This window comes from Rhinichthys klamathensis, unplaced genomic scaffold (genome assembly GCF_029890125.1).
Source record: "Rhinichthys klamathensis goyatoka isolate OS25496 unplaced genomic scaffold, OSU_Roscu_1.1 h1tg000781l_1, whole genome shotgun sequence".
NCBI classification, from domain to species: domain Eukaryota; kingdom Metazoa; phylum Chordata; class Actinopteri; order Cypriniformes; family Leuciscidae; genus Rhinichthys; species Rhinichthys klamathensis.
In genome coordinates this window covers 1,118,801-1,144,993 of record NW_026607178.1, presented here as the reverse complement: position 1 = coordinate 1,144,993, position 26,193 = coordinate 1,118,801, and the positions used below count along the sequence as shown (strand labels likewise).

Here is a 26,193-nt window from a genome sequence, read left to right as displayed (position 1 = left end):
TATTGAAAATGATACAGAAGATAACCACAGATACAAAAATATCAGAAAATACTTTGTGTAAAAAGTGCCATAGTGTTAAAATTACAAAGTATTAACCAGACAGGCTGCAAAAATGGCATAAAACAAGATGCTTCCCATAACATCCGAAAACCCAACTGCTCTACAAGCAGAAGATTCTCAGTCCATTTGCTTTGTATTGCACTATGTAGTTAGAACAGTAAAACAGTGGCCAACATACTAATGTCAAGTACAAATTAATCTTGAGCTTAAATGGGGACAAATTCTTGATTTTTTTGGCTATTTCACGAATAATGGGCTAATATGGGTTTCTTTCCAGTATATGTGAATTTCAGATTTTTCTTGCTCGTGCGATTCAAGATTCGTCAAGATTCTGCCCAGCAAACACAAGTATCTCCTGATCCAGCAGGAGGGGCGTTACAATGCTCAAAACACAAAATAGAGATAACGGAAAGATAAACCGTTGAATTGCGGGACACAGTCTTCAGCTTCGAGGATGTTATCTTATTTAATAAAGATAGTTTAATCCTGTATGTAGATCATTTAAACATGTTGAAATGATTTATGGCACAACAGGAGCACATAAAAACAATGTTAGGTGTACAGCACTCGTATTAGACAGTAGAATGACAATCTCATCTTCTCATTGCCAGCAGTCATGGCTTGACCATGGCGCTGGTTCTCGTGTCCACACCCAGCGCGGACGTTTAAAGGCACCACTGGTGAAGATGAGAGGAACCTCGGAGTCGGACTTGATTTGTTTATCATAGTTCCCACCCCTTTCCCACTGACGGGGACTCGGTAAGGTACAGCAGCGCTTCTTCAAGACCAGCACCTACGTGAAGGAGCTTCACTTGCGGCGACTGAAGATGCTCTTTTTGCTGGAGCTCCTGTCAGCGGAGCTCAAGCCGATCAAAAGTCTTGCCTTCTCGTCCTCCACCTGCTGCTGGAGGCTGCTGTCCGCTTTCCCATCTGCAGCTTTACCTCGAGACTCGGAGCCTGAGGCTGGTTTCAACCGTAGCTTCTCCTTTATCATCTATTTATTTTGGGACAGAATTAAAACGGAATTTGAACTCTACTACAAGTACAACTACACTCTCGTATGTACTGTATTTAAACGTTACGTTTGGGACCGAGGTGTTTGAGAGGGATTACCTGTGCGACCAGAGCCTTACGACTGTCTCTCTTCACAGCCATCGCGAAGTCCAGCCAGGTCCAGGTGTTGTTGTGATACTCCAAACAGGGCAGAACCAGGTTCAGATCCTTCCAGTCTACACTGCTCTTCTCTCCCTATAGATACACCACAAGAGAAACCCATAGTCACACTAGGGAATGTGAACTGAATATTAACAATATATATTTGCAATGCTGTTTCTTTGAATTTTCTATTTAACAAACAAATGATGCAAAAAATGCATCACAGTCTCCACATAAATGTTTCCAAGACTGATAATAAGAAATGTTTCTTGAGGACCATATCAGCATATTGGAATGATTTCTGAAAGATCATGTAATGCTGAAGAAAATTTGGGTATCGTTTGAATTTTAGCGATTCGGATTCCACTCATCGATTCCGATTCTTATCGATTTACCCGATTCACACGATCGGAACAGTTTGAATTTAAGCTTTTATTCACATATAAACATTTATCAACTCACACATAAGTTTGGGTAAACTGATTGCTGGACGTGTGAGAACCAATGAGGTTCATTCTTGTGTGTTATGCAGCACGTTTGTACGGAGCCCCTAAAGGGACGTGGTGGTGAAAAAAAAAAATTGAGATGGGAGGAAAAATAAGTCAATGCTTTTGCGTTTAATAGTTATTTTGCAAAACATTTGCGTTCACCCGAGAAATTTTGCGTTCGCACACAAAACCTTTTGAGCTCTATGTGAGCGAACACAAAGTTCCTTGGCGCAACGCAAACGTTTTTTCAAGGGTAAGCAAGGTTTCTCAGGGGAACACAAAACGTATCGACAAATATTTTCCCTTTAGGGATAGTTCGCTGATCAATGCTAAATTCAATCTGTTCATCATATAAAGCGAAGCGATCGTGTCTCTTCAGAAAATTTATATGGATTAGTTTTACGAACTCTTTATGAACTTTTTGAAGCGTCAAAGTAGTAGTTGCGTAGCTGTCAATGGAGGGACAGAAATCCCTCAGATTTCATTGAAAACATCTTAATTTGTGTTCCGAAGATGAACGAAAGTCTTACAGGTTTGGAACGACATGAGGGTGAGTAATTAATGACAGAAGTTTCATTTTTGGGTGAGCTATCCCTTTAAGAGAAGTCTTTTAAAAACATTATAACAATAGCCAGGACCAACCTTGTAACTAACGCAGAGGGGAACCTGGGGAATCTTGATGTAGATGAAAGAATTATTCATGGCTGCTCTCTCTTTCATCTTATCAATGTCATCAACAGGATGCTGAATGGGGGAGAGATTTAGAGGTAAGATAACTTAAATATCGTTCATAAGTAGACACTTTAACTCTCATCTCTTTAAAATAAAAATACCTCAGGTACTTTGCGAAAAGACCTCCTGACTCCAGCGGTTCGATTTAACCCTTGCGTGACCCCTTTCCCGGGTCCAAGCCCTCCTATGGAGTCTTCAGAGAGCTGCCTGGGTTTCACGACACCTGTGATTCAAGAAGAAAATAAGCCTTAGGGCCGTTTCGCACAAAACACGTTTTTGCACAAGGACACAGATCAGTGGAACAAAAAAAAAAAGCACAAGGTCTAGTTTTATTTAAAAGATTAACTTCTTTTAACTTGAGCTCCACCCTTTTAGAAAACCATGTCACATGCGAGACTCTGCAAAAGAGATGCTAGCGCAACAGTCAAACAGGTCTGTCTAGCTGTGGGTATTTACATTGAAAAATAATGGAAAAGAAGTGTAGTAGAATGGAAAAATCATGTTCTGTGTGATCGGCCCCTCGAAACTCCACAATGTGCACGAAAGTCACCCTGAAGCAATATCAGATACAAAACACTTCAATGTCAAAGGAGCAATGAGCTTTTAATAGCCAAGAATGGGCCATCAGTGTGGCATAACATCAGCAGACAGCAATCTAATACCCTCACAGGAGTACAGAGGGGGGGAAAAAAGAGAAATGGAGGAAAAAGAATCGATGTAAACTGATATTGATCGGCATGGGGCAAGCTATTGATGTCAGTACAGCGAGTGGTTAAAACAGGAATGTAAAGAAAAAGAGTGTATCAGTTCACCAGAAACAGAATGGCGTAGAACAGTGGTACTTAAATTGACTTAAATACGGCTTTCCAAGAGGATCTGTTTTTTTCTCTCTCCAGTTCTTGTACTTACAAATTAATTCTAATGAATTAGATTTTTTTCAAGATATCTGCATAGGATATAGGTGAACATTGTTGAGTATCACAACACGGGTGCTCATGGCAAGAAAATCAAAAGTTCACAAACCTGTGGTAACCATTCTGAACTTGTCTTCCTCATCCCCAACTTCCTCTTCTTCCACATTTCTTCCGGGGAAGAAAAAACCCATCATCCTCTTGAAGAACTGGTACATGAGCTGAATGGTGAGTGGTACCACATTTACCTACAAATGAAAACATTTTTCAGAAAGAAGAGGACAGCTATATGTGTGATTAAGATCCTCCGGTGTTATGATGTAAACAGCACTGGATTTCATGGTAGTGACCTCAAAGTGCTCTTTGACGGAAATCCCTCCAACCGGGGGGCGGACCTTACTGAAGATGCGTAGGGCAAGTTGGCGTCCTGATTGGCAGGGGCTCTGAGGACGCAGAACCACCTACAACACAGAAGATTATCACAATTACACCTACTTGACTGAAGTAGTTGTATTTGTTTAGATGCAAACCATGAAACAAAGGAAAACATGGACATGGTTACATAACCTGCCGGTCAAAGCCAACCGAAAATGACTGGACGAATGTAAAATATAAAATAAAAAGACAAACGACGTTACAGAGGAAGGCAATGCCAATGCCATTAGCCTGGAATATCAAACTAAAAGGGAAAATGCAGGTGAATTTTGTCCAAACAGGAACGTAAAACTCTCTGAGCAGGCATGTCTGGATGAGGATGAAGGTGTTGGACTAACAAACATAAGATTTTACCCACTCCATACATACCCTTACATGCTGCACAAGAGAAACCAAGCAGAGTTATAAGATTAACAAATAGAAGATGTGTGTACAATGCTAAAATGAACTTGTCGCGTGTTGTCTGAATGAGCCGTTTACAAAATAACAGGGGTGTGACGAGATCTCGTGCCACGAAATTAAAATGTGACAGTATTTCTCGTCTAGGTGAAAAGCTGTCTCAGGGCTGCCATCTCTCACGCATTCAGTGTGAGACTCTCGCAATTGACGCAAAAAACTTCGCAAAGCAAAGAGGACATGGACAACGCACCAACAGACAGGACGGAGCATGTTCTTTTTAATATGAAAAAGCCTCAGCTTTCAAATACTGTCAGTAAATCTACGCTAAAACACAGGAGAATACATCAATATGTTTTTAAATATGTGAATTGTTCATTGCCTTGAAAAATCGTTCACCTTGAAAAGGTTTTTGACAAACGGTTGGAAATTTTTACATATAAGCATAAGCTAATTAATGAAGGACAATATGGGTTCAGACCCAACAGATCTACTTCGATGGCCATAATTGACGCCACAGAAGAAATATCGAAGGCTCTAACAAACAAAAAACATGCAATAGGAATTTTTATAGATTTCAAAAAAGCTTTTGATACCATTAATCATGATATATTACTTAAGAAATTAGAACGATATGGAATACGGGGAGTTGCTGGGAAATGGGTGAAAAGTTATCTGAGCGACAGAGTACAGTTTGTTCAAATGGGTGAGTTTTCTTCTGGATGTCTTGACATTGCTTGTGGTGTCCCACAGGGGTCAGTATTGGGCCCCAAATTATTTAATTTATATATTGATGATATTTTCAATGTTTCTCAATTGGTTAAATGTGTATTGTACGCTGATGATACAAATATTTTCTATAGTAACGATAGTTTGGAGCGACTGATTAGCGTTATAAACAAAGAACTAAGTAAATTTAAAAAATGGATGGAAAGTAATAAATTATCATTAAACCTAGATAAATCCAAAGTGATGTTTTTTGGAAAGTATCAAGCTGATTCGCAGAAAATGGTTGAGATAGATGGAGTACACATTGAAAATGTTCAGGAATTTAAATTTTTAGGTGTAACGATAGACAACAAGCTAAGTTGGAACGCCCACATCAGACATATAACAACTAAAGTCTCCAAAAGCCTTGCCATAATAAGTAGAGTTAAGCATATCCTTGATTATAATGCACTCCATACCCTGTATTGTGCTTTAATACAGCCATATCTAACCTACTGTGTAGAGGTATGGGGCAATAATTACAAAAATGTAATACAGTCACTTTTTTTGCTACAGAAAAGAGCGATACGAATTATACACAAGGCCGCCTATTTCGAACACACAAATCCTCTCTTTCTCAAATCTAAGCTATTAAAAATGAAGGATCTTGTAAAATTATATAATGCACAGTTCATGTTCAAAGCGTATCACTATTTATTACCTGTGAACATTCAAAATATGTTTTCTCATAAGGAGCAGTCGTACAGTTTGAGAGGATTTGGAAACTTTGTGGTCCCAATGGCGGGTTCCACCAGGAGGAGTTTTTCTATGTCTGTTTGTGGGGTTACTTTGTGGAATAATCTGGGGCTTGAATTAAAGCAGTGTCAAGGCATTCACAATTTCAAACGTCTTTACAAACGAAAGGTCTGGTTCCATTACAATGACAATGAGGTTTGATTGTTTCATGTTGTGTGGATTGTTGGATTAGTTATTTATTTACCCTTGTGGTATTCCGTCTACCATTGTTGGTAGTTGTTCGTCATTATGTACTCTTGTAGTATTCCATCTACCATTGTTGGTATTTGATAATCATTGTTATGTACCCTTGTGTATTTAGTCTACCATTGTTGGTATTTGATAATCTTTGTTACCTGTGGATAATCATTGTTACCTGTGGAAATATCTGTATATTATTAATATGTATGGTATGAATGTATGGTTTTGACCCGTTCAACCACTGTTTCTAAATGAGGTATTATTATTACTATTATTATTATTCTTTTTTATTTTTATTATATTATTTTCTCTTTGAGATTATTGCTGAAGGAAGCAGCCTTTATTTGTTTGTATAAATTCTTTTATAGATTGGGGTGGGGTTTAATAAGTTTTACTTCTTCCCACTCCATTTTCAAGCATACGTGTATAATTTGTTATTATTGTGTATCTTTTCTGTTGTCACACTATTTTGCTTGAAATAAATAAAACAAAAATTGCGATTTCAAAATAAAAGTTTAAACCCTCGCTCTGAGTTTGCACGTTTTAATGTCCACATGTTCTTGTTCAAGAAATTACAGTGGCTGTAGCATCTCAATCATAAAGACATAACCAAATATTAAAGATAAATGGACATTTGGTCACACTTTAGATTAGGGTACAATTCTTTTAACTAACTATTAATAACTATGACTTTTACCTCAATAAACTCCTAATTACTGCTTATTGATAGTTAGTAGTTAAGTTTAGGTATTGGGTAGGATTAAGGGATGTAGAATATGGTCATGCAGAATAAGGCATTAATATGTGCTTTATAAGTACTAATAAACAGCCAATATCCAAGTAATATGCATGCTAATAATAGTGAGATTTGGACCCTAAACTAAAGTGTTACCAAACATTTGAATTAAATGTTGTTTGGCCAATATTAAAGCTCCAGTCCGTAACTTTTTTAAGTTAAAAATAATCCAAAATAATTATATTAAAAAAAACGTATTCTGCCAGTGGTCAAAACTATCTGCTTGCCATAGCTAGATTCAAAACGGTTAGCTTGTAATAATGATTTTAATTCCAGTGGTACTGGTGGGTTTCCGCGGGAAATTCGAGCATGTCTTTGCGTCATTACGTCACACCCGTACACATAAAGGAGTTTCGGCTAGCCGGCTATACTGCGCGTGACGAGGTGTTTAGATGTATAGGCTTTTCTCGCAGCACTTTACATAATTAAACTTATGGCATCCAGGAAGATCCAAACAACAATCATCAGTGTCAACTGGAGATTCAGCAGTTATAAAACCCAAAAGACTTCGTACTTCGGATTTAAGGTGGCTAGAGAAAGAGAAAGAAACCGTCTCATGCGGACACAAGGATTTAAACATCGGTGGGGCTTTTGAAAAGTGCGTGAACTCAGTGTTTTGAAGGGGTTCAAAGCGGAAGAAGAGTCGGCTTTTTTCTGCTGAACAAGTAAGTTAAGACATTTCAATAGTTCAATCGTGTAACAGTACGTTTTCTTTATTCACACAGTTATGGAGTTTCCTTTGTTGTGCCTTTCTCGTTTTGCTATTATGGAGAATATGAATTCTGAACTACACAGGTAACCATAAAACACATTAAATTTAACATTAGTCACGCTATGCTGATGTGATGTTGTTAACATGAATTTGAGAACAAAGTAGGCTATAATTTGCACGGTTGCTGTAAATCGCGTTGATTAAATCTAACGAAGCTTATCATGTCGAATGCTTTTTCCCCCTTAGTTGATCAGAACAAAAATGGATGTTACTTACTTGTTCAGAAGACATTTTCTTATGAAAATTGTTATGTTGGTCAAACTTTCAAAAAGTGAATCTGTGATTCTCTATGACAGTATCCACACAGCGCGGTGACTGACAGCAGCACTCGCCTCAAAGCACTGTGTTCATCCGCGCTGTTTCATGCCGATTTACAACCCACGTAAAGATGATAATTCCGCGAATCACTGCAGTTACAGATTTCGAACAGACAGATGGCGACAAAGAGGAAAAGTTACGGACTGGAGCTTTAAACAAGGATTTGATCTTGGTGTAAAATGTAACAACAACAATCACGCCACTGGCGCCCTCTGCAGGGATTTGTTATAATACATGATGCATATAATTTGAATATGTATGATTACATTATATATTTTTAACTGTGTTGTTCAGTAAAACCATATGATTACTTGCTTTTGATACTTTATTTGAACCAATTATTGTGGCTTCATTATTATATATGTACTTCAAGTAATTTTAAAAGCTATTGTTCACTTAGGTCTAGTTTTATTACCACAAAAAAAACATCAGATTACTCGATTAATTGTCAAAATAATAGACAAATTACTTGAATAATCATAAGTGACAGCCCTAGATTAGTTAAAACATTTCAAAATGCACCTGCATTGTTTTGCAGTTTGTGACTTTCAGTCGAATAAAAGACTATTTTTCCAGTCATATATTTTGTCACTGAAGATTTCTTAAAAATAGTTCAAATAGTCTCGTCTTGTGAGCTAAGGTTATCGTCACACCCCTAAAAAACACAGATCCAACATTTTTCTTAAGGATGTACAGTATAGTCGCTATAGTAATATCAGGAACATTGCTTTCATCAACAATAATTGTCATGAAATGTATTGTATAAAATTTGTTGATGCAATTCAAGTTGATGAAACCTTAAAATATTAGTGATAAAATGCTCGATAAAATCGAAGTGGACCTCTAACTATTTGACTAGTTGGTTGTTGGACAACTAATAAACTAGATGACAGTCAGGGGACAGGACAATCGATAAGTCTACTAGAAGTTAAACTAGAATACTGTTAACATAATACCTTACATAAGACCTCCAACTTATCGACTAGTTGACCGTCCTGCTCCCTCCATAAAAAATGGCACCAAATGAAATTGTGCACTAAACCAGCCCCCTATGCAGGGTTCAGCTCAGACTGTATATATGCGTGTCAAAAAACACACAGAAACATTTACAGAACTTAAGAGGTCAATAACAGCAGATATTCAATGACACATCTGAAATAATGTCATGTTATTCTCATATTTCAACTACGCCCTCTTGGACATCTAGTGGGAATCATTAAGCAGCTGTACCTTGTACACAGCATTGGGGAGCAGGTTATTCATAGTGAACCAGCCCAATTCCAGGAGATGCTCTGCTGTGTCATCAGATTTATTCAACTGTGGAAGAGAACATCCCTTTAAGAGATCTGTAGCCAATCATGCACAGTCACATACATAGTAGCTAACATTTTACCAATAATTAGCAAAGAACATTCAGCAATTTCAACCAAAACCTCTAAATTGTGAGTCCTTGCAGACATACCTTGCTGTACATGAACCTCTGCAGTTCAAGCTCAGCAATCCCCAACTGTCCATCTTCTTCCGTGAGACACCAGCGGGCCTGAGCAAAGTAGATCTCAGTACGACGTACAACGCTAACGTCTTCTGGGGGTTTCCGCAGCTCCAGTTTGTTTGCCCTTTGCAGTTGGAAGTCCTTAAAACACCTGAGAGGGAGATTTGGGAGATTTATATAGAGGGACTTTGATACATCTAAACATTTTAATCTATTATTGCTAATGAATGATCAATTGCTAGAATTGTAATGGTGACCAACCGGATGAGGATATTGAGTTCTTCACTCTTCATCTGCATGTCAGTCTTCTCTTGGTTGAGCTGATTCTGCAGGCGCAGGTTGATGTCTGACAGCTCGTCTCCTCTGAATTCCTCTGATTGGGACTGTGTGGAGTCAGATCAAAGATCATTATGCATGAACCTCAGAGTAGTTTGGAGGACATGATCTCAAATGGAAAGCTAAGTGGATGGCTCATGATTCTCGTGAACTGAACACACTAGAACGCAGGTGTGGACTAACCCTCATGTTGGAGTAGATCTGTTTCTCCAGGCACCGGATCTGAGCCAAATGCTGACGTACGGCTTCCTGAAGGTGCAAGATACTGCTACGCTGTTCCTCAGGGTTGCTGGAGATCTCCAGCTGGAAACGCACACGCTGCTTCCTCTCGCTGTGCTCCTAAATAAAGCAAAAGATTTAGCCAATCAGCACAAAACAACTCATTCCAAAATTGGTTTTCAGACAATTACAGACAATTCGAACCTTGCGTCGGGGTTCCACATGGAGCAGCAGGTTATTGACTATGTCCAGGATCATGGAGTACTGCACTGGATTGGTAGAAATCTCCAAGTCATTGTGGATGAGGGTGAAGGTGTCAACCGCACCTGATATGACCGGAACAAAACAATAATATAGCTCTGACTAAACAGCGTACAGAATCTTAAGCCAGTTCCTGTTTTGCTTGAGGTCACATACCAGCCTGTTTCTTTAAAAGGTCTTCCTTCTCATGGCGGTCACTGATCTCTGGTGGTTTGATGGAGGTGGCCAGTTCAGGGTCAATGTCGTGGCTGTACCCGATGTAGTACATGCGACAGCTACAGCGAGAGATGATACGCTGGACCTGCTGGGTCTCCTGCACCTGGGACGGCTGGTTCCAGTCTAAATCAGAGCCAAAGGAAAAGGTTAAAAAACACTACACTGTGGCTGCTGATTGTGATTGGACATGCAAAAGTCACCACCCCAAGGATGAGAGATGGCCCACTTGTAGGAAAATGAATGGGAGAAATCGTTACTCTCAATGGTCCTGACCCAAATTAAATCCAAAGCCCTCATAATCTTCGTCCAAGTCCACAGGTTTGTTATGCAATGCCGCTTTGATAGTCAGGTAGAAATCTACTGTGGTGCTCATTTCAAAACAGGCTTGGCAGATGTGCACATCGAGGGCACATAGTGAACGCAAAGGGGGCCCTTGTGAGCATCCTTTGTAAGTCCATAAAGCTGAAAGTGCGCATGAAGTGTGCCATTTGTAATGAATAATATGGAAGCTTTAGGAATGAAAGTCCAGGGGGCATTACCAAAATGGCTATTGAGAGACTTGCTTTAAAGGGTTTTTGGGCGTTCTGAGTGTTATTTAACAAGCTGCTATGTTAATCTGCTATGCCAGTTGCCAGGGTATTCTAAGGAGTTGTTAGGGCATAATGATGATACCCATAATATGGGCACTTTAAAATGGCACACCTGTGGTGGTGCTGACCATGCCTCCAACAGCCTGGCCACTCTCCATCAGCTCCTGCACTGAGTCCAGGTTCCTCTGCCTGTGCTCCTCAATGTTCTTCACCTGTAGGTCCACAAAATAGGATTTGACTGCTGTAACGCAATACTTTGTCAGTCATAAATTGTATTAGAGTGATGTCTGGACTTCTGAACTCACCTCCAGCCACAGCTGCCAGTCTTCTTGTTCAGAAGGGTTTTGCTCCATGGTGGCGAAATACTGCATACCATCCAGCAGGCACGTCCAGGTGGTCTTCTGCTTGAGTGTGTCGCTGTACCAAGCAGGATGGTGTTCACATTGCAGTAGTTGTGCCTTGGCGGCAGATACCAGCACGCAGCCGGCAGTCTCTGTGCCTCGCAACATCATCTAAACACAGTGCACATGGGAAGACGTTTAGATATTCTAAAACAGTATCTTGGACTATAGGTTACTGCTCTTAGAATTCATACCTGACAGTTGACGAGCTCTATAAACCAGTTGCGGTTGTAAACGTCATCGGTTTGGCATGCGGCAATACCACAGAGCTGGTCGCTCACTCCCGCGTCCTCTTCGGAGAAGACCACAAACTTATCAGTCTCCTCGATAAGCTTCTGCAGCATGGAGGTTCCTAAAAAGGATCACAGAAACAGATCAACTGGGTTCAAGAAAGCCTATGTAGACTGAGGACTCGCCAGTTTCAGAACTTATTTGTTAGTCCGGAATAATAAAACCCCACAAATGAGCAACATTATGCACCAGATTTTTGGGCTGACAGTCTAAAGAAGAGACTACCTTCATTTTGACTTTTCTCTGGGCGAGTGGTTGTGGTGATGACTGGTGTAGCGGGAGCAGTGTTTGAGGAGTAGCTGGACATGGAGCGCTTTAGCTTTTTCATCTGCACCTGGGTGTCGATTCGCAGACCCTTCAGAGCCTCGGTGGAGAGGTTCCTCTTCAGCACAGCTGCTTTCTTATAGCCGTCATACAACCCAAAGGCAATGTTCCTATTGGTGGTGGTCCAAGAGGCCCGCAAGTCCACTAAACACAACTTGTGCGTGTATGAAGCATTGGTCTCGTCTTTTGAGTTCACCTCCTGAGACAGTGATATTAGTCTGTCAATAAAGGCCTACTTACATTGAGGACAAATTTTTGCCACAAATTTCATCTGGGAAAACTTTAGAGTGATATGTTGTATAATACAATATATAGTGAAATATTATTTCCTGTAGTGATCATGTAAGAGAAGTGCATCACCTCCTCGATGCGGTTGCTCTGTCTCTGGTAGCTGAGCGAGGACAGGCTGAGCAGGTGGGTCTTCTTCACCTGGGCGTTGATCTGGTGGTCGGCAGTCTCGTCCCAAGTGGAGGCCATGAGGTGCACAGTGACCAGAGAGAGCTCGCTCACCATCTGAGTAACGTTCCACTCGGAGATCAGTCGCCTCATCACAGTGCCAGCTGTAAAACAGGTATCGTTTCAGCAGAACATTTCAACAGGGTGTGTTAAGCAGAGAGATTGACTGAAGGCTGTTTGTTCTCTCACCCTGTGGGATGAGCCTCTGTGCTCCTCTGGTGAAGACATGACCTTTACTGCACTCTACCTGGATGCCTCTTTGCTGAGCAAATGATGCCCAGTAATGGACCTGCACAGGAACAAAATGACAAAAGATGAAAATCCTTTGAATAAGAAGACAGATAGACAAAGTATTGTGTGACTGAAGCAAGTGCTTTACCTGTAGCTGTGGGAAAGACGCCGTGTAGGACATCTGTTTGTAGTGCTGTCCGAGCTTCCTGCGGGAGGGTCTGAGGCTTTGGAAGAGCTTGCCTCTGCAGATGGGCCGGGACACACTGGTCCAGGTGGCCCAGAAGTTCTGCATCCAGCGCAGGGTGCTGCTGTAGAGGAGGATTCTGGGCTGGCAGAGCTCTGGGAGAAAATACACACAATTTAAAACGTTGAAAAAAGTTGAAATGACCTTTAAAGGCTGGAATACACAACACGTCGATTGCTCTGATTTTCAGTCTGGATGAGTCAACGCTAGTTGCCTGAAGTCAGAACCAGTCTGCAGATCGCAGTTGGAGTTGACAGATTTGTAAAAAAAAAAAAAATCATGTAGTGTATGATGGGCACAGACTCTGATTTTTAAATTTTTTGGGTTTTGATTCCTTTGATGCGATAGATATCAAACAAGACAAACATGTTTGATATTTTGTGCGGATTTTAGAACACATTGTTTACATTTGTCACGTGTTTCTGCATGAATTTGTGTTTGGAACGACTTGAAAGTCTGTTTGCGTGTTTAGTGTATGATGCACAGTTTTTTCTCCAACCATTTACAAAGTTGGCAAGTGTCTAATGCCTAGTGTTTTAAAATCTGTTCCAAAAAGAAAAAAAGAAAAAAGTATAAAGGTAAAAAGTGTATTCCTGCCTTTATCAGCATTTGGAAAATAAAAGTCTATAGTTCTAACTTTTGCCACAGTGCTGGTCGAGGTCCATGGTGATGGATTGGTTGAGGTTTTCAGAACGGAAGGCCCTGTAGGAGTCATGTGGCTGGACTGAGGCGACATCCGCAACGTTCTCTACAGCACAGAGCATTACGGCATGGTGGTCATGTGGATTACCATGGCATAGCCATTGGAGGTCAAGGGTCATACATAGGCTCGGGAGATGCAAGAAGCAGATATCATCATACCTGTATAGAAACAGACCAGACACCGTTAAATCATCACAAATAAAAACATAAGTCACATTTTAATGCAATGCAACTACTAGTCAACAAGTATGTACTTGGAGGCTGTTCTAACGTTGACGTCCAGGTCACCCTTGAAGACAAACTGCCCAGGATTCCAGTCAAAGTTAAGCTTGCTCCACTCCCAGTGCAGGTTCTCTGTAGTGTTGTAAGGGTCCTACACAAATTAAACATTATAGTCAGCACAAGATATTTACATGTGTGAGGGGTTTTTAGGAAGGAGCCTGGGAATGTGTTAGTACCTCAGTAGCGAGCTGGTGCAGGTTGGCCTGTTCGATGTCCATTACCCAGCGGCCATGCAGAAGAAGTCTGCTTTTATCCCACCAGGTCAGTAGAGGGGACGGGTCAGCTGTAGGTTTGGTCAGTAGATCAACAGCCTGGCCAATCAGCGTCCAAGCAGGATCCCAGCATGGCCCCCACACAATGGTGTAGAGGGATATATTTGCTGTACAAAGAATTAGACCAGTTGAGTATTATTGTTGTGCCACCACGTTACAGACTTACAAGATCAATAGGGTGTTGTGACTCACAATGAACATCGTAGTAGAACTTCAGTGGTGGCATATTCCTGTAAACGGTCACATCACCCCATGGCTGGCCGAGCTGGACAACCTGTTTGCGCTTTGCTCTTAGCTGCCCATCCTGCTCGGTTCCCATCAAGCGTCCCGACAGAGCCCACTCTCTGATCTCAAACAGGTATCGAGGGTAGTCCCGGATCCGCACTGAACCACAGAAGAAAAGGAGCATGCTAGCTATCATGGACCATTATAACTGTCTGAGAATAGAATCCTGTATTAACACTCACAGTTGATTTCAATAGAGTTGGGACACAAAAATTAGGTAAAATAGTAAATTCTAAAATTAATCCAAAGCGATTTTATCAACACTTTTCTGCCATTTCTTTTGTTGGCCATCTTGGATGATTTTTTTTCACCAAACTATTATAAAGATGCAATAAGATTAAATATAAATATTAGATTTAAAAAAAAAAAAGGCACATGTTTTCTTGGCAATAACTGAAATTTTAAGTTTTAGCAACTAAAATTTCTAACAGAACTGAAATAAATAAATGATAAATATAAATAAATAAACTAAAAATGTATATATATATATATATATATATATATATAAAAAAACTGAAATTATAAAAATAATAGCCAATTAAAAATATTAATATAAACTAGTATACAAGTAATACTAAAATAACATTCTGGTATTACCTTCTCTACAAAGGATTCATCCCATGCTGCTTTAGATTTTGGTGAAAGCAAGTCTTCTTAGTGTAGCATTAGCTATTCTTCACATTAGCATAATATGTTAACTTAAAATGATGCCTGGGATTTCATTGTGTTTTGAACCGATGTGTCAGATTACTGACAGTAGATATTCACAAAATAGCAAAGCAAGCATCATTCATTAGATTACATATTAACATTGGGTTGTTTAAATCTGCTTCTCAAGTGCCACTGTCCTGTAAAGTTTAGCTTCAACCCCAATTAAACACCCCCGAACCAGCTAATTCAGGTCTTCCAGATTACTAGACACTTTGAGGTACATTTCAATTTAGCATTTTGTAGACGCTTAAGTGACTTACACTGCATTTAAGGTATTTTATCAATTCATGCATAACCTGGATATTGAACTCATGACTGTGGAGTTGCTGGTTCTATGCTCTACTCTTTGAGCTACAGGAAAAGTGTGCTGTGGCAATGTGGAACTAAACTCTGCCGGACATTGGCCCTCCAGGGGCAGGATTGGACACTCCTATATTAAAGCATGCTTGACTTACCCAGAAATGCATTAAGCTTGAATTTAAAAGCACGGCACCACTGGACAACCAGCTGCAGACCATCTCTAGGGAAAGGGCTGATGCCATCAATGTCCCTCAGCTGCTCTCGGATCCGCTCCGGACCGTGCAACGACTGATCCGCAAGTGCCACCAGCTCGAACTCCGACACAGTCCAGGTGAGCAAGGACTTGCGCATGGGCGTGTTGGCGTACAGCCTCCTAGATCTCTGAATATAGATCTCAATGTGCTTGCGCTCAAGGGAGGTGTAGAGCTCCTCAATCTTACGGGCCGGCAGGAGCTCGCCGTGCTGTTTGCGTAGGTCAGCCACCTTCTTATCCAGCAGCTGCAGGCGCTTGGCACTTTCCTTGCTTTCGTCCTTCATTAGCTCGTAATTGTCGCGCAGTTTGATCTCAAAGACGTCATCCAGGAACACGAAGGAGAACTGGTTGATGCGGATCAGCAGGTCCGGAGGCAGGCTACAAGGCTCTGCTGGCGGGGCGGCACCTCTGTGTAGGGTCTTCAGCCACTTCTGCATGCTGATGGCCTTGTCGAAAGTGTCTGAGAAGTTGTACTGATAAGGGAACTCAATGGCAAGGCTGGGTGCAGTGAAGAGCCAGGTGCGATTGCGAGGTGTTTGGAGGAAAGGGAATTGAGATCTGTGCTGTTGCATCACCTCGAGATCATCCTGCATCTGCACCTCTGCACCAGAAAAGGAGAAGATATCATTGCCATCAAAGTTGAACACCAGGTGAGGAGTCTTCATCAGCATCGCTCCAGGACGTTTGGAAAGCGACAGTGCTTCTGCACTGAAGATGATGAAGTTCTTCTCGGCCACGTGGGCGGTAAACTGAGTGCTTGCCAGCTCTACACACACTAACATGCCAGAGGAAGAGGCTGCAGACTCTGTTTCATCCTTTTGTCTTGGGCTTAGAGATGCAGACAGAGCCTTCCAATAGCTTTGGCTCTCTGTGATGTGTTGATACAGAAACATGTGATCCGATGGGGTCCACTGCACTGTTAAAGCATTTTCACTCTGCACCTGATCATATAAAGATGGGAGGAAATTAAATCAAGCTGTGGTTAAAGTTGGCATGAAACAGGAATTACGATCTCTTCTTACTTATTGTGACATGTATATGAGTGAAACGACTTTGAGAATAAAAAAAAAGTAGGGTGGGACTTGATTGGTCCTTTGGGAATTGACTGGATCATGGCCGTTTGCTAATTGCTGCGATCTTATATGAGTGACAGATTGCTGGAGGGGAGGAATTATTGTCCTGCCCTCATGCTGATGTACACCTCATCAGAGAAGAGATGTCGTTGCGAGAGGGAGAGCAAGTTAATGTTTTTTTATTAAAGATTACAAGGGCTCATGAATTTTATACCGTATTTTATAGAATATTGTATAAGTAACGTTAGCACTTGACATGTGCTGCGAAGTCCAAATGACTTATATAATGCAATTAATGTCAAGCATGCAAAACGTGCAAAGCGCACACATTAGGATTTGTGTCGAATGAGAGGGGTATGTTTTTTTTATAGTACGAATAGCTGTGTAAGTCATGATCTAAATATTTAGATCATAAATGATCACCCAAAATGCCACCATAACAAATAACAAAATTCTAATTGATGCCCCGTTTTCACGTTTGTAGCAAAACGTGCAGTCCAAAACATTGCTTATTTCATTTTATATTTAAATCCCAGATTTTCAGAGTGGTCTCAAAAGTTTAGGACCCCACTATAGATGTTAATGTGTTTCAATTGCTATGAACTGTTTTTGAATAAATAAATAAATAAAACACTATGAATGCGTTTTCGTGCAGTCACTTCTGAGAACTAGTGGTTATGAAATAACTGATCCTATGTGAGGAGGTCATGACAGCTGTGTGTAGGAGCAGTGTAGTGGTGTAGTACCTCCAGACTGCGGGTGCTGATGTGGTAGGAGACAGTGAACGTGGTTAGGGTCAGGATGGGGTTGGGAGTTTGGGCGGCTGGGCAGCAGGGCTCAATACTCTCAGTAATGGCCTTCACCACAGCCAGAGAAACACCCTGGACAGACACACTTGAGTTCTCCCCTGATCCTTCAGCCACCACTGTGTCCACCCGCACTGCAACAGCCCCTTTAATGCAATTCAGAAAAACAAGCCCTCACATACTGGAACAAGCTAACATGCATAAAAAAAATGTGATTCAATTTTTTTGTTGTTGAAAAGAATCAGAGTGCAACTGGTATTTTAAGGGCTTCTTTTACTTCCTACCTGCAACATTGGAAAGTGTGAATGCGTTTACATCCTCAAGACTGAGTTTAAACTTAAAGAGTTGTGGTGGGGAGGTTGGAGGCTTTTCAAGAGGGGAATGTAAGGAGACATTTTCTGCTTTGTCCAGTTTAAGAACGGAGAACAGACGAGACAGACACAGAGTGCAAGTCTCGGACACTTCCAGCTGCAGGCCTTTCAGATTTGACTCCATACAAACACTCCTAGAGGGGTTGGAGTTCACCGTCCTCTGCTTACTATAGCTGCCCTGTGAACAAATTAAGAAGGGATCACGCACAGCCAGATTATTTCAGAATATAGACCATCATGCATAATGAACGACAACTTACTAGTTAAACACATATTGATTTTACCTGCAGTGTGAGGCAGTCTAGAATAAGGGCTTCCCCCCAGACATGTTTTCCAGGTGGGTGAGGAGCCTGCTGGATATGGGAGCCCTGGCCCACACGCCACCAGAAATGATCCAGGGACAGAGAGGCTTTCTCAGTCACAGTCAGACTCTTTACGTCATCGTCTTCTGAGTCCAACAAGTGCTGCAGTTCTGTGAGGCACACGATAGTCAGTCACACCTCACAACAGTTATGCACTACATTTTTTACATTTTGAAATAAGAATTTAGTCCTTGTTTTTTAGACTACAGTCAGTGTTTATTATCGAAAACTAAAACTACTAAAATAGTTTTGATTAACTGAAATATAGCTGAAATAAAGTAAAATATAAATATTTAGATGCATTTAAACTAAATGCTGCCCTGGCAAATGAAAGCTAAATAGAAATATTCTAAAAATTAATACAAGTGACAAAAGAACATAAAATTAGTAAAACCTAAATTAAAATTAAAACGGAAAATACAAAAATAAAAGCTAATTAAAATAATAATAATTAATATTATTAATTAATATAATAATACTAAAATAACTGTTTACAGTACATTCACACCACAAGCCAAAGTGGCAATTCAGATTTTCGGCTCAAATCTGATTTTTTTAAATGAGGTTGTTCACATGACATTTTGTGTCCCATATTAAACATTGATCTGATGCTTTTAACCTATTTTCTTTCTTTAACACCATTCCAGCTTCTATGTCTATGTTCTCTTAACCTTTTAGCGATCATTAATATACTATATTCACTATAATTTATAAAAATAATTTAATACTTATACAATAATCGAATTATGTAATTATAAATTATTACATTATTATACATAATATTATTAATATTTTTAAGCAAGAACATATCTTAATTATATAAAGATATATTAATATTTAATATTACATTATGAGTTATGCATTTGTAATAACATAAGGGGCTAATTATATTATTGGCTTAAAAATGTAACTAATCGACAAAATTTATAGGAAGTCAATGTGATTCTGTTGGGCAGATCAGTGTCACATAAGAATGTTTTCTGGTCTTTGAAACTCTAAATCTTCAGAATATATGTCTTCATAAAAACTTCTTGGATGCAGCTAAGCTACATAATTTTTCTCACAGTGAAAATACACATTTATGTCTGACAGAGAACAAAACCTGCTGTTGTTTGCTGTTGTCGAGGAAGGCGAGTCAACCACCAAACTAAGCCAACTTTCCATTGTGCTTAACAACATTCAGTAGCCACACTTTGCTATTTACCAGCATTGGCTGAGATGAAGCCCAAAGCAAAGGGTGGCGTATCTCCTAACTGCACGGACACATTGACATTGGACACGGAGGAGCTTATCAACACGGGAGCATCCAGCTGAGGGAAACGCCTGGGAGACAAAAGGACACTTATGTGAGAACAATAAACAAGACCTCCATCACAGCCAAATCTGTGACGCTCAGCAAGCAAGTGGAGGATTAATACCTATTTTTACGAGTTGTTTTTTTGGGCGAGAGCTGGTCCCATGACAACATATCCAGCCAATGGGAGAACTCTTGATGACGGTAGTGGATGATACAAGTGTTGATGGTGACCGTGCTAGAGATGTCAACCGATGTCACCTTAAGTGAGGAGTGAAGACAGAAACAATAATGAAAAAAATAAAAAATGATTTGGATAGAGAATTCATGAAAGCAACAACACAACTCACCTGCAGTATGGTTCTGAGAGTGTTTAGACATAAAATCCTCTGTCTACTTTGTGACAGAAGAAGGCCATCTGAAAAACACCCAGTCACCCACAATATTTATGGTTAAGGTTTTGTTCATATTAGTAATCTTAAGTATAATCAATAATAATAGTGATAAAGAGTGTGTTCTTGAGTCCTACACCCACCCTCAAGCAGAAGCTCCAGGCGGCTCTGTGGGAAACTGAGCTCAGGGGTGAAACTCTTCAGAGGAAGCTGTTCATCATCACGATCATAACCCACCTTTAAAGACTTCAAAGTCCAGTTCAAGTGTCTGAGAATCAAACATCGTTTGTTAGAGCGCAAAAACATCATTTAAGATTAATCACAATGACTCTAACAGCACAGCTTACCTCTTCTGACTATGCATGGAGAGTGTGATATTAGTGTTTTCAAAATCCACATTGACCTTCTGTGGAACCAGTTTGTGAAGCCCCTCAATTGCTTCCGTTTGAATGTAAGAGTCCTCTTTATCATCTTCAAAAGACAAACATTATAAAAGCTTTAACAGAGTTGAATTTACAGCAGGGTAATTAGTTAACTAAGGGGTCTTTCACACTGGGCACGTTTGCTGCGGTCCGAGTCCGAGGTTTGGTCTGGTTTCACACTCAACTTGATTCTATCGAACCCTGGTGCATTTGCATTCATCCTAAGTCATCAAAAACGTGCACGACGCATGACAGGAAATGAAGGTGAATATATATATTTTTAATTAATGTGGTGTTATTATGTGCAGCAAAGTGAATGAGACTTGTTTACTGTATGTATGTCGCATAAAGTTTTGCAAACGGACACTTTTAAGGAGACAGCGGGTTGCGAGCTATTCATTTGCTGTTTTGATTGCACTCAATCTGCATGATGAGACTGGATGTTTACTCTAGCTCACATTACAGAGGTGTTTTGTTAAACTAATGACGTCATCATCGGCTAAAACGCATGTTCAGGTTACTTTACTCTCTGATTTACTACCTCCGAGTCAGAGTTGTGAATCGCGCCACAGTTTTAGTCCAAACTCAGATCACCTGCTACAGTTAGTCTCGGGTTCGGTACCCTTTTGCGCTCCGGGGTCCGCATGACAGCTTTCACAATACCAATTTTTGATACCCCGTTTCAAACTAAATTGCCATAAAAAAAGACTTGAACTGAAATAAACTAAAATATAAAAACATAAACTAATTTCAATTCACCTACTTGCCAAGGCAACATTTCTAATTTTTGTTTAGTTTAACATGAAGCACTAAAATAACAGACACTGAACAAAAATTAATAAAAACTATACATTAACATATTAAAATAAATAATAAAAACAACCAAAACACAACAAATTTTGAACAAAATAATTTGAATAAAAATAAAAACGACATAAAAATAAAATCTAAATATTTATAAAAACTAAGTATGTAAATTAGGGATACACAATTTATGGAAATCTTAACTGCATAATTTATACATAAATTTACAATTTTATTTAGCAGAACAACTGTAAAACTACAATACTACTAGATGGCTGTCTTCATTTCATCATTTTGAAATGTTATGATCAAGGTTTTATTTTGGAAAACCGCCCATACATTTTCTTTTTTGTTGACAACAGCCGGTTCATAAGCAATTCTCCTAATTACAAGTTAGGAAAGATGGTTGGCACATGTTGTGTTCCCAAAAGCATGTTATAAATGTCCCAAACTCAGATCAGATGCAGAGATGTTCATACGGAGCAGAATTTACAAGCTGCTTTGAGACACTGAAAACACTGGAATATAAAAACACAGTGTTGTACTTCACTCCGAAACTTTGATATTCGCACTAAGCCATTTCACGACTTTGGCTGAATGATGATTAATTGTGCAGCCCTAATTTAATGTTTGTATCTCAAATTTAAAACCGGATTTGGTCAAACCTGCAGTTTGACTGGTGCATTGAGCTGGAGCAGAACCTGGAAGTTTGGGTAACTGGCTGAGGAACAGACCCTCGTGAAGTTCAGCCAGCAGAGTTCTGACACACAGTCCCAGACGGCCTGGCCTGAGATCAGGCAGACTCACGTCACCATTAAGGGCCAGACTCAGGGACACCTCAGCCAGACAAGTGTCCTGTTAATGAGAGAACAGGCACTCTGTTATCATGTAACCCAATTATTTATGTTTTGTACACAACATACTGAAGTAAAACCTTAACACATGTACAGTATTATGTGGTGTGCATACCAGTCTGCTGCTCTTCAGAACTTTACTGCTAAGTTGTCCCACTGAGAAATCCCAGGCCAACCTAACAACATATCAAGAAGTTGTCATTTTAGTGGGCGTTTGGGTAACCTGTTTCTTTAAATGCCTTGCTCAGGGGCAAAACGGTGCAAGTTTGTGGCTTGATCCTCGTGGCAAATTAAATAGAGATGCACAATATACTGATTGGTTATTGGACAATATTGGATAAAAAGAAAAATATTAATATTGATAGATATTGGATATTTAATTGTACATGTTCAATGTTCCCTACACTACCATTCAAAAGTTTGGGGTTAGAAACATTTATTTTAAAGAAATTAATAGTTGTATACCGCAAGGACACATTAAATTGATCAAAAGTGACAGTTAAGACATTGTTACAAAAGATTCCTATTTTACATAAATGCGGTTCTTTTGAACTTCCTCTTTAGGAAAGAATCCTGAAAAAATTCATCATGGTTTCCATAAAAATATAAAGTAGCACAATTGTTTTAAACATCAATAATAATAAAAATCTTTAATCGAGTTGAGTTCACAGTAGTGCTGCACGAATTGGGGAAAATCTATTTGTGTTTTTTTTTCTCTCCAGATTTGCTGTGCTTGCTTGTAGGATTGTGTCAAATAACCCAAAAACTGTTTTCAACATTGATAATAATAAGAAATGTTTCTTGAGCAGCAAATCAGCATATTAGAATGATTTCTGAAGGATCATGCGACACTGAAGACTGGAGTAATGATGCTGAAAATTCAGCTTTCGCATCACAGAAATAAATTAATTTGTCACATATATTCTAATACAAAACAGTTATTTCAAATTGTAATAATAATAATTCACAATATTTATTGCATTTTAGATCAAATTAAATAATGCAGCCTAGGTGAACATTAGAGAGAGACATCAGTCTAAAATCTTACCAACCCCAAACTTTTGAATGGTAGTGTTCTGTTGCCGTCATGGAACGCTCAGTTAATCTTAAAAAGACACTAATAATTGAATAACACTTAAATGTCCCATTTTCCATACTGTACATTATAATATTTGCGATGCCTAAATTTACTTGTAGCTTTTAACATGACTGATTTTAGTTTTGAGAGCTTTATTTTTTTATTTTATGTAGATAAAGAATTTTAATATTGGCCCTTTATTCTTCATACATTTGTTATTCATTTATATCGGCCCCAACATGAAAACAGTTACCGGCTTATTGGTTTTAAATTTTTCATATCAGTGCATCCCATCTAGCCAGCCCTGAGCTCAACCCACTATGCACACAGCTAGAAGTAACACAACACCATGCAAAGGTCTTTATAAAGAGCAGAAGTTCTCCTTTTCAGAGGTTAATCACCTTTTACTTTGATGATCCAGCAGCAAAGTGATGGCAGAGGACGTCATGTGCCAGAGTGACTCAGGCAGGGCCAGATTCAACACCATCACATTTATGGAGTCGATGTGGAATGACAGCAGCTACAAAACAGAGACAACTGGAAACTTTAAATGAACTGTATACAAAACAATCACATTCACAGTAACACACTTTCAATAGAAGTGAACTATAGTGATTTCTATAGTAAGTGAACACTTTTGAATGAAATTGGTGTAAAGGAAATAAAAGGTTGGATATAATTTTGCACAGACCAACTTAGTAAACGATTTTATACGTTAACAAGTATGTTTAAATCTTGTGTTGATATTTTTAAATAGTGCAACGAGCCAACTTAGTAAGCGATTTTTTAGAAGTATGTTTTGGTCTTGTGTTGATGAACAGCCTGTACCTAAACTTTTATCCCAGTGCAATATCTTGCAGCATTTACTTCCATTGCAAGTGCATTATACTTTTCTTTTCTGCAGAACGATATGAAATGATCTTCTGTGGTAATTAATAGCATGCTTGTATTGAACCTGAAACACTCCAGAACTCTAAACTCAAGTTCTAAATGTTGATCACCTGAGAGAAAAAATGCAGAGTAGAGGGACTGAGAGCAAGTTTTTTAGTATTCTCTTCATTGCTTTTGGGAGCCCGGGGCCTAAAGGGCTCCAGCAGGTCGAAGCGGAGCCGGGCATCACCCACACACAATGCCAAGAACCTCCTGTAAGAAATAAAACACAATGAAATACGATTATCAATAGAAAATATTCATTCTAGCTACATCTCATTACTATACTTACGGCAAGTCCGGGTTAACTATTTTACAAGAAATCCATATCCTGTCAATTTCCTGCAAAACACAAAAGTGAAAAATTATTTATAGTGCCAGAAAAGATAAAATATCAAAGCAGTTGCAGCTCTTAAACCTATAAATCCTACTGTATCACGTTTGATATGCAAATTTCTAAGACATGATCAAAGTTATCAAAACTTTGCTGAAAACTTGTTGCACAATCTACTACATGCTTGTCACATGATTGATAGTTGTCGTCAATGTTTTATTAATGCAGAAACCAAACCAACCAGAGTGTGTTGAGGCTGAAACTGAACACTGATTCCTCGCACCGAGAACAGACCCACAGACTTGATCTTGAGATCAGCATTCAGGACATTGTGGAAAAAACGAACAGCCAAACTGCAGGCAAACCATCTAATAAAACATGAAGAGGAGAGTATTTCATAGGTTTTAATGTAGCATTTGCAACTCATTTTACTTCTGTAAGTTGACATATTCATTCATGTATGCTGGTTTCTTACCTAAAGAGTAAAATGAATACAACTGCCAGGATGAGAAACACTGAGATGGCAATCAGCAGGGCAGACATTGTGCTGCAGATGTTTCTTCACATTTAGCCTACAATCATGGCACGCTGACTCCAGACCACCTGTCAAACAGACACTGATGTTAATTCCTCTAGAATTATCTCCAAGACTTGTTAGTTATATTAGTTAATATGATAAACTGAACAGGGGATGAAAGTAAGAGACCAATTAAGAAACCAAATAAGTGCATTTACCAATATGAACTCTTAAATATTCTGATATATATTCAGTGTCTTCTAAAATATAAAAATATCACAAGTTAAAAATATAAGCTAGCTGAATACTGACACAGAACCAGAATGTGTTGCATTAATCACCATTTCACAAAGGCAAACAGAGTTTTATGCAATAAACAATATACAATTAATATTATGTTGAGTTTTAATCTTAACACAATCTAATTATTTGATCGGCGGTCTCAGTGTTGTGCCACTCTGGCATTGCAAACAGCTTTTGGGCGGATCTGGCAATGCAAGCATAAGCAAGTATACAGGCAAAACATTCCAACCAAGAATTATTTAACTTCGTAGTTAAGGTGTTCGATGTAATTAGCAGCGTTTAAGTCGGGTTACCCACCTGAAATGGTTTGTAATGCAGACCTATGGATCTTTACGTGTAACGTTACACCGCCCCTCCGTCTCATGCTAGGCTATCTAGCAACGGCATCATGACAGCCTTGTGTCAACAAACAGACATGCTAATTATGTTAATATGCCTCTTAAAACACACATAATTACAAATACATACGTTTTAAGGCTGATAAACAAGGTTTCATTTTGATTTATGATCGAAGTGATGGGCTTTCCACTTGCAATACTTGTTTCAAGTGTGAAAGCAGAAATATTAAGATGTTTTTTCATAATAAAAGCCCACGAGAAGAGCACAGAAAATAATTAAAAGTTATGTTATTTTTTACTAAAAAGCCACAAACGTTTAATAAATCTTACCATCTTTATAGGTACGCAATACTGAAATTATTGTCTTTTAACTATAAATAAAAGTGTGCAAATTGTCAGTTTTATAAGTTGGATAGTCAGCTGACTGTCATCTTTATACAGAGGGTGTCATCTGACTACAGGTGACACCTCTCAACAGGTGTGTTAGACTTGAAGCAGTTTGTTTTAAGTATTTGAGCAGTGTTTTTTTGTATATTGCATCAAACAATAAACTGACAGAAAAGACAGAACAGATAGAACCTCTACAGGAATGAAATTACATCAAATCTTCATGTAAAGTTTCACAAACAAAAAAAGAAAGAGAAAAAAAATTAACATTATAAACACATACAAAGGAAAAAAT

General features: G+C 39.1%; 1 protein-coding gene across 2 annotated transcripts; it reads right to left on the bottom strand.

Moving 5' to 3' along the window:
- Positions 1–389: 389 nt before the first annotated feature.
- LOC130077860 (bridge-like lipid transfer protein family member 2) lies at positions 390–25,741 on the bottom strand. Of its 2 annotated transcripts, none has more exons than XM_056243251.1 (40): positions 25,471–25,741; positions 24,829–24,956; positions 24,595–24,721; positions 24,312–24,361; positions 24,091–24,232; positions 23,491–23,609; positions 22,127–22,187; positions 21,823–22,012; positions 20,279–20,402; positions 20,075–20,199; positions 19,890–19,957; positions 19,664–19,800; positions 19,450–19,568; positions 18,168–18,355; positions 17,797–18,061; positions 17,453–17,658; positions 15,536–16,574; positions 14,277–14,468; positions 13,989–14,191; positions 13,785–13,903; positions 13,466–13,689; positions 12,733–12,923; positions 12,543–12,642; positions 12,258–12,457; positions 11,799–12,096; positions 11,477–11,634; positions 11,187–11,393; positions 10,994–11,093; positions 10,232–10,414; positions 10,019–10,140; positions 9,779–9,934; positions 9,521–9,642; positions 9,230–9,410; positions 8,998–9,084; positions 3,697–3,807; positions 3,459–3,594; positions 2,537–2,658; positions 2,346–2,447; positions 1,174–1,308; positions 390–1,054 (listed from the first exon to the last, which is right to left on the bottom strand). In XM_056243251.1, exons 2-40 carry the CDS (start codon positions 24,894–24,896, stop codon positions 869–871), a joined length of 6,663 nt encoding a protein of 2,220 aa, XP_056099226.1. In that variant the 5' UTR covers positions 24,897–24,956; positions 25,471–25,741; the 3' UTR covers positions 390–868. The 2 variants fall into 2 exon arrangements, with proteins under 2 accessions (XP_056099226.1, XP_056099227.1); XM_056243252.1 differs by having other exon boundaries at positions 25,642–25,716.
- Positions 25,742–26,193: the final 452 nt, after the last annotated feature.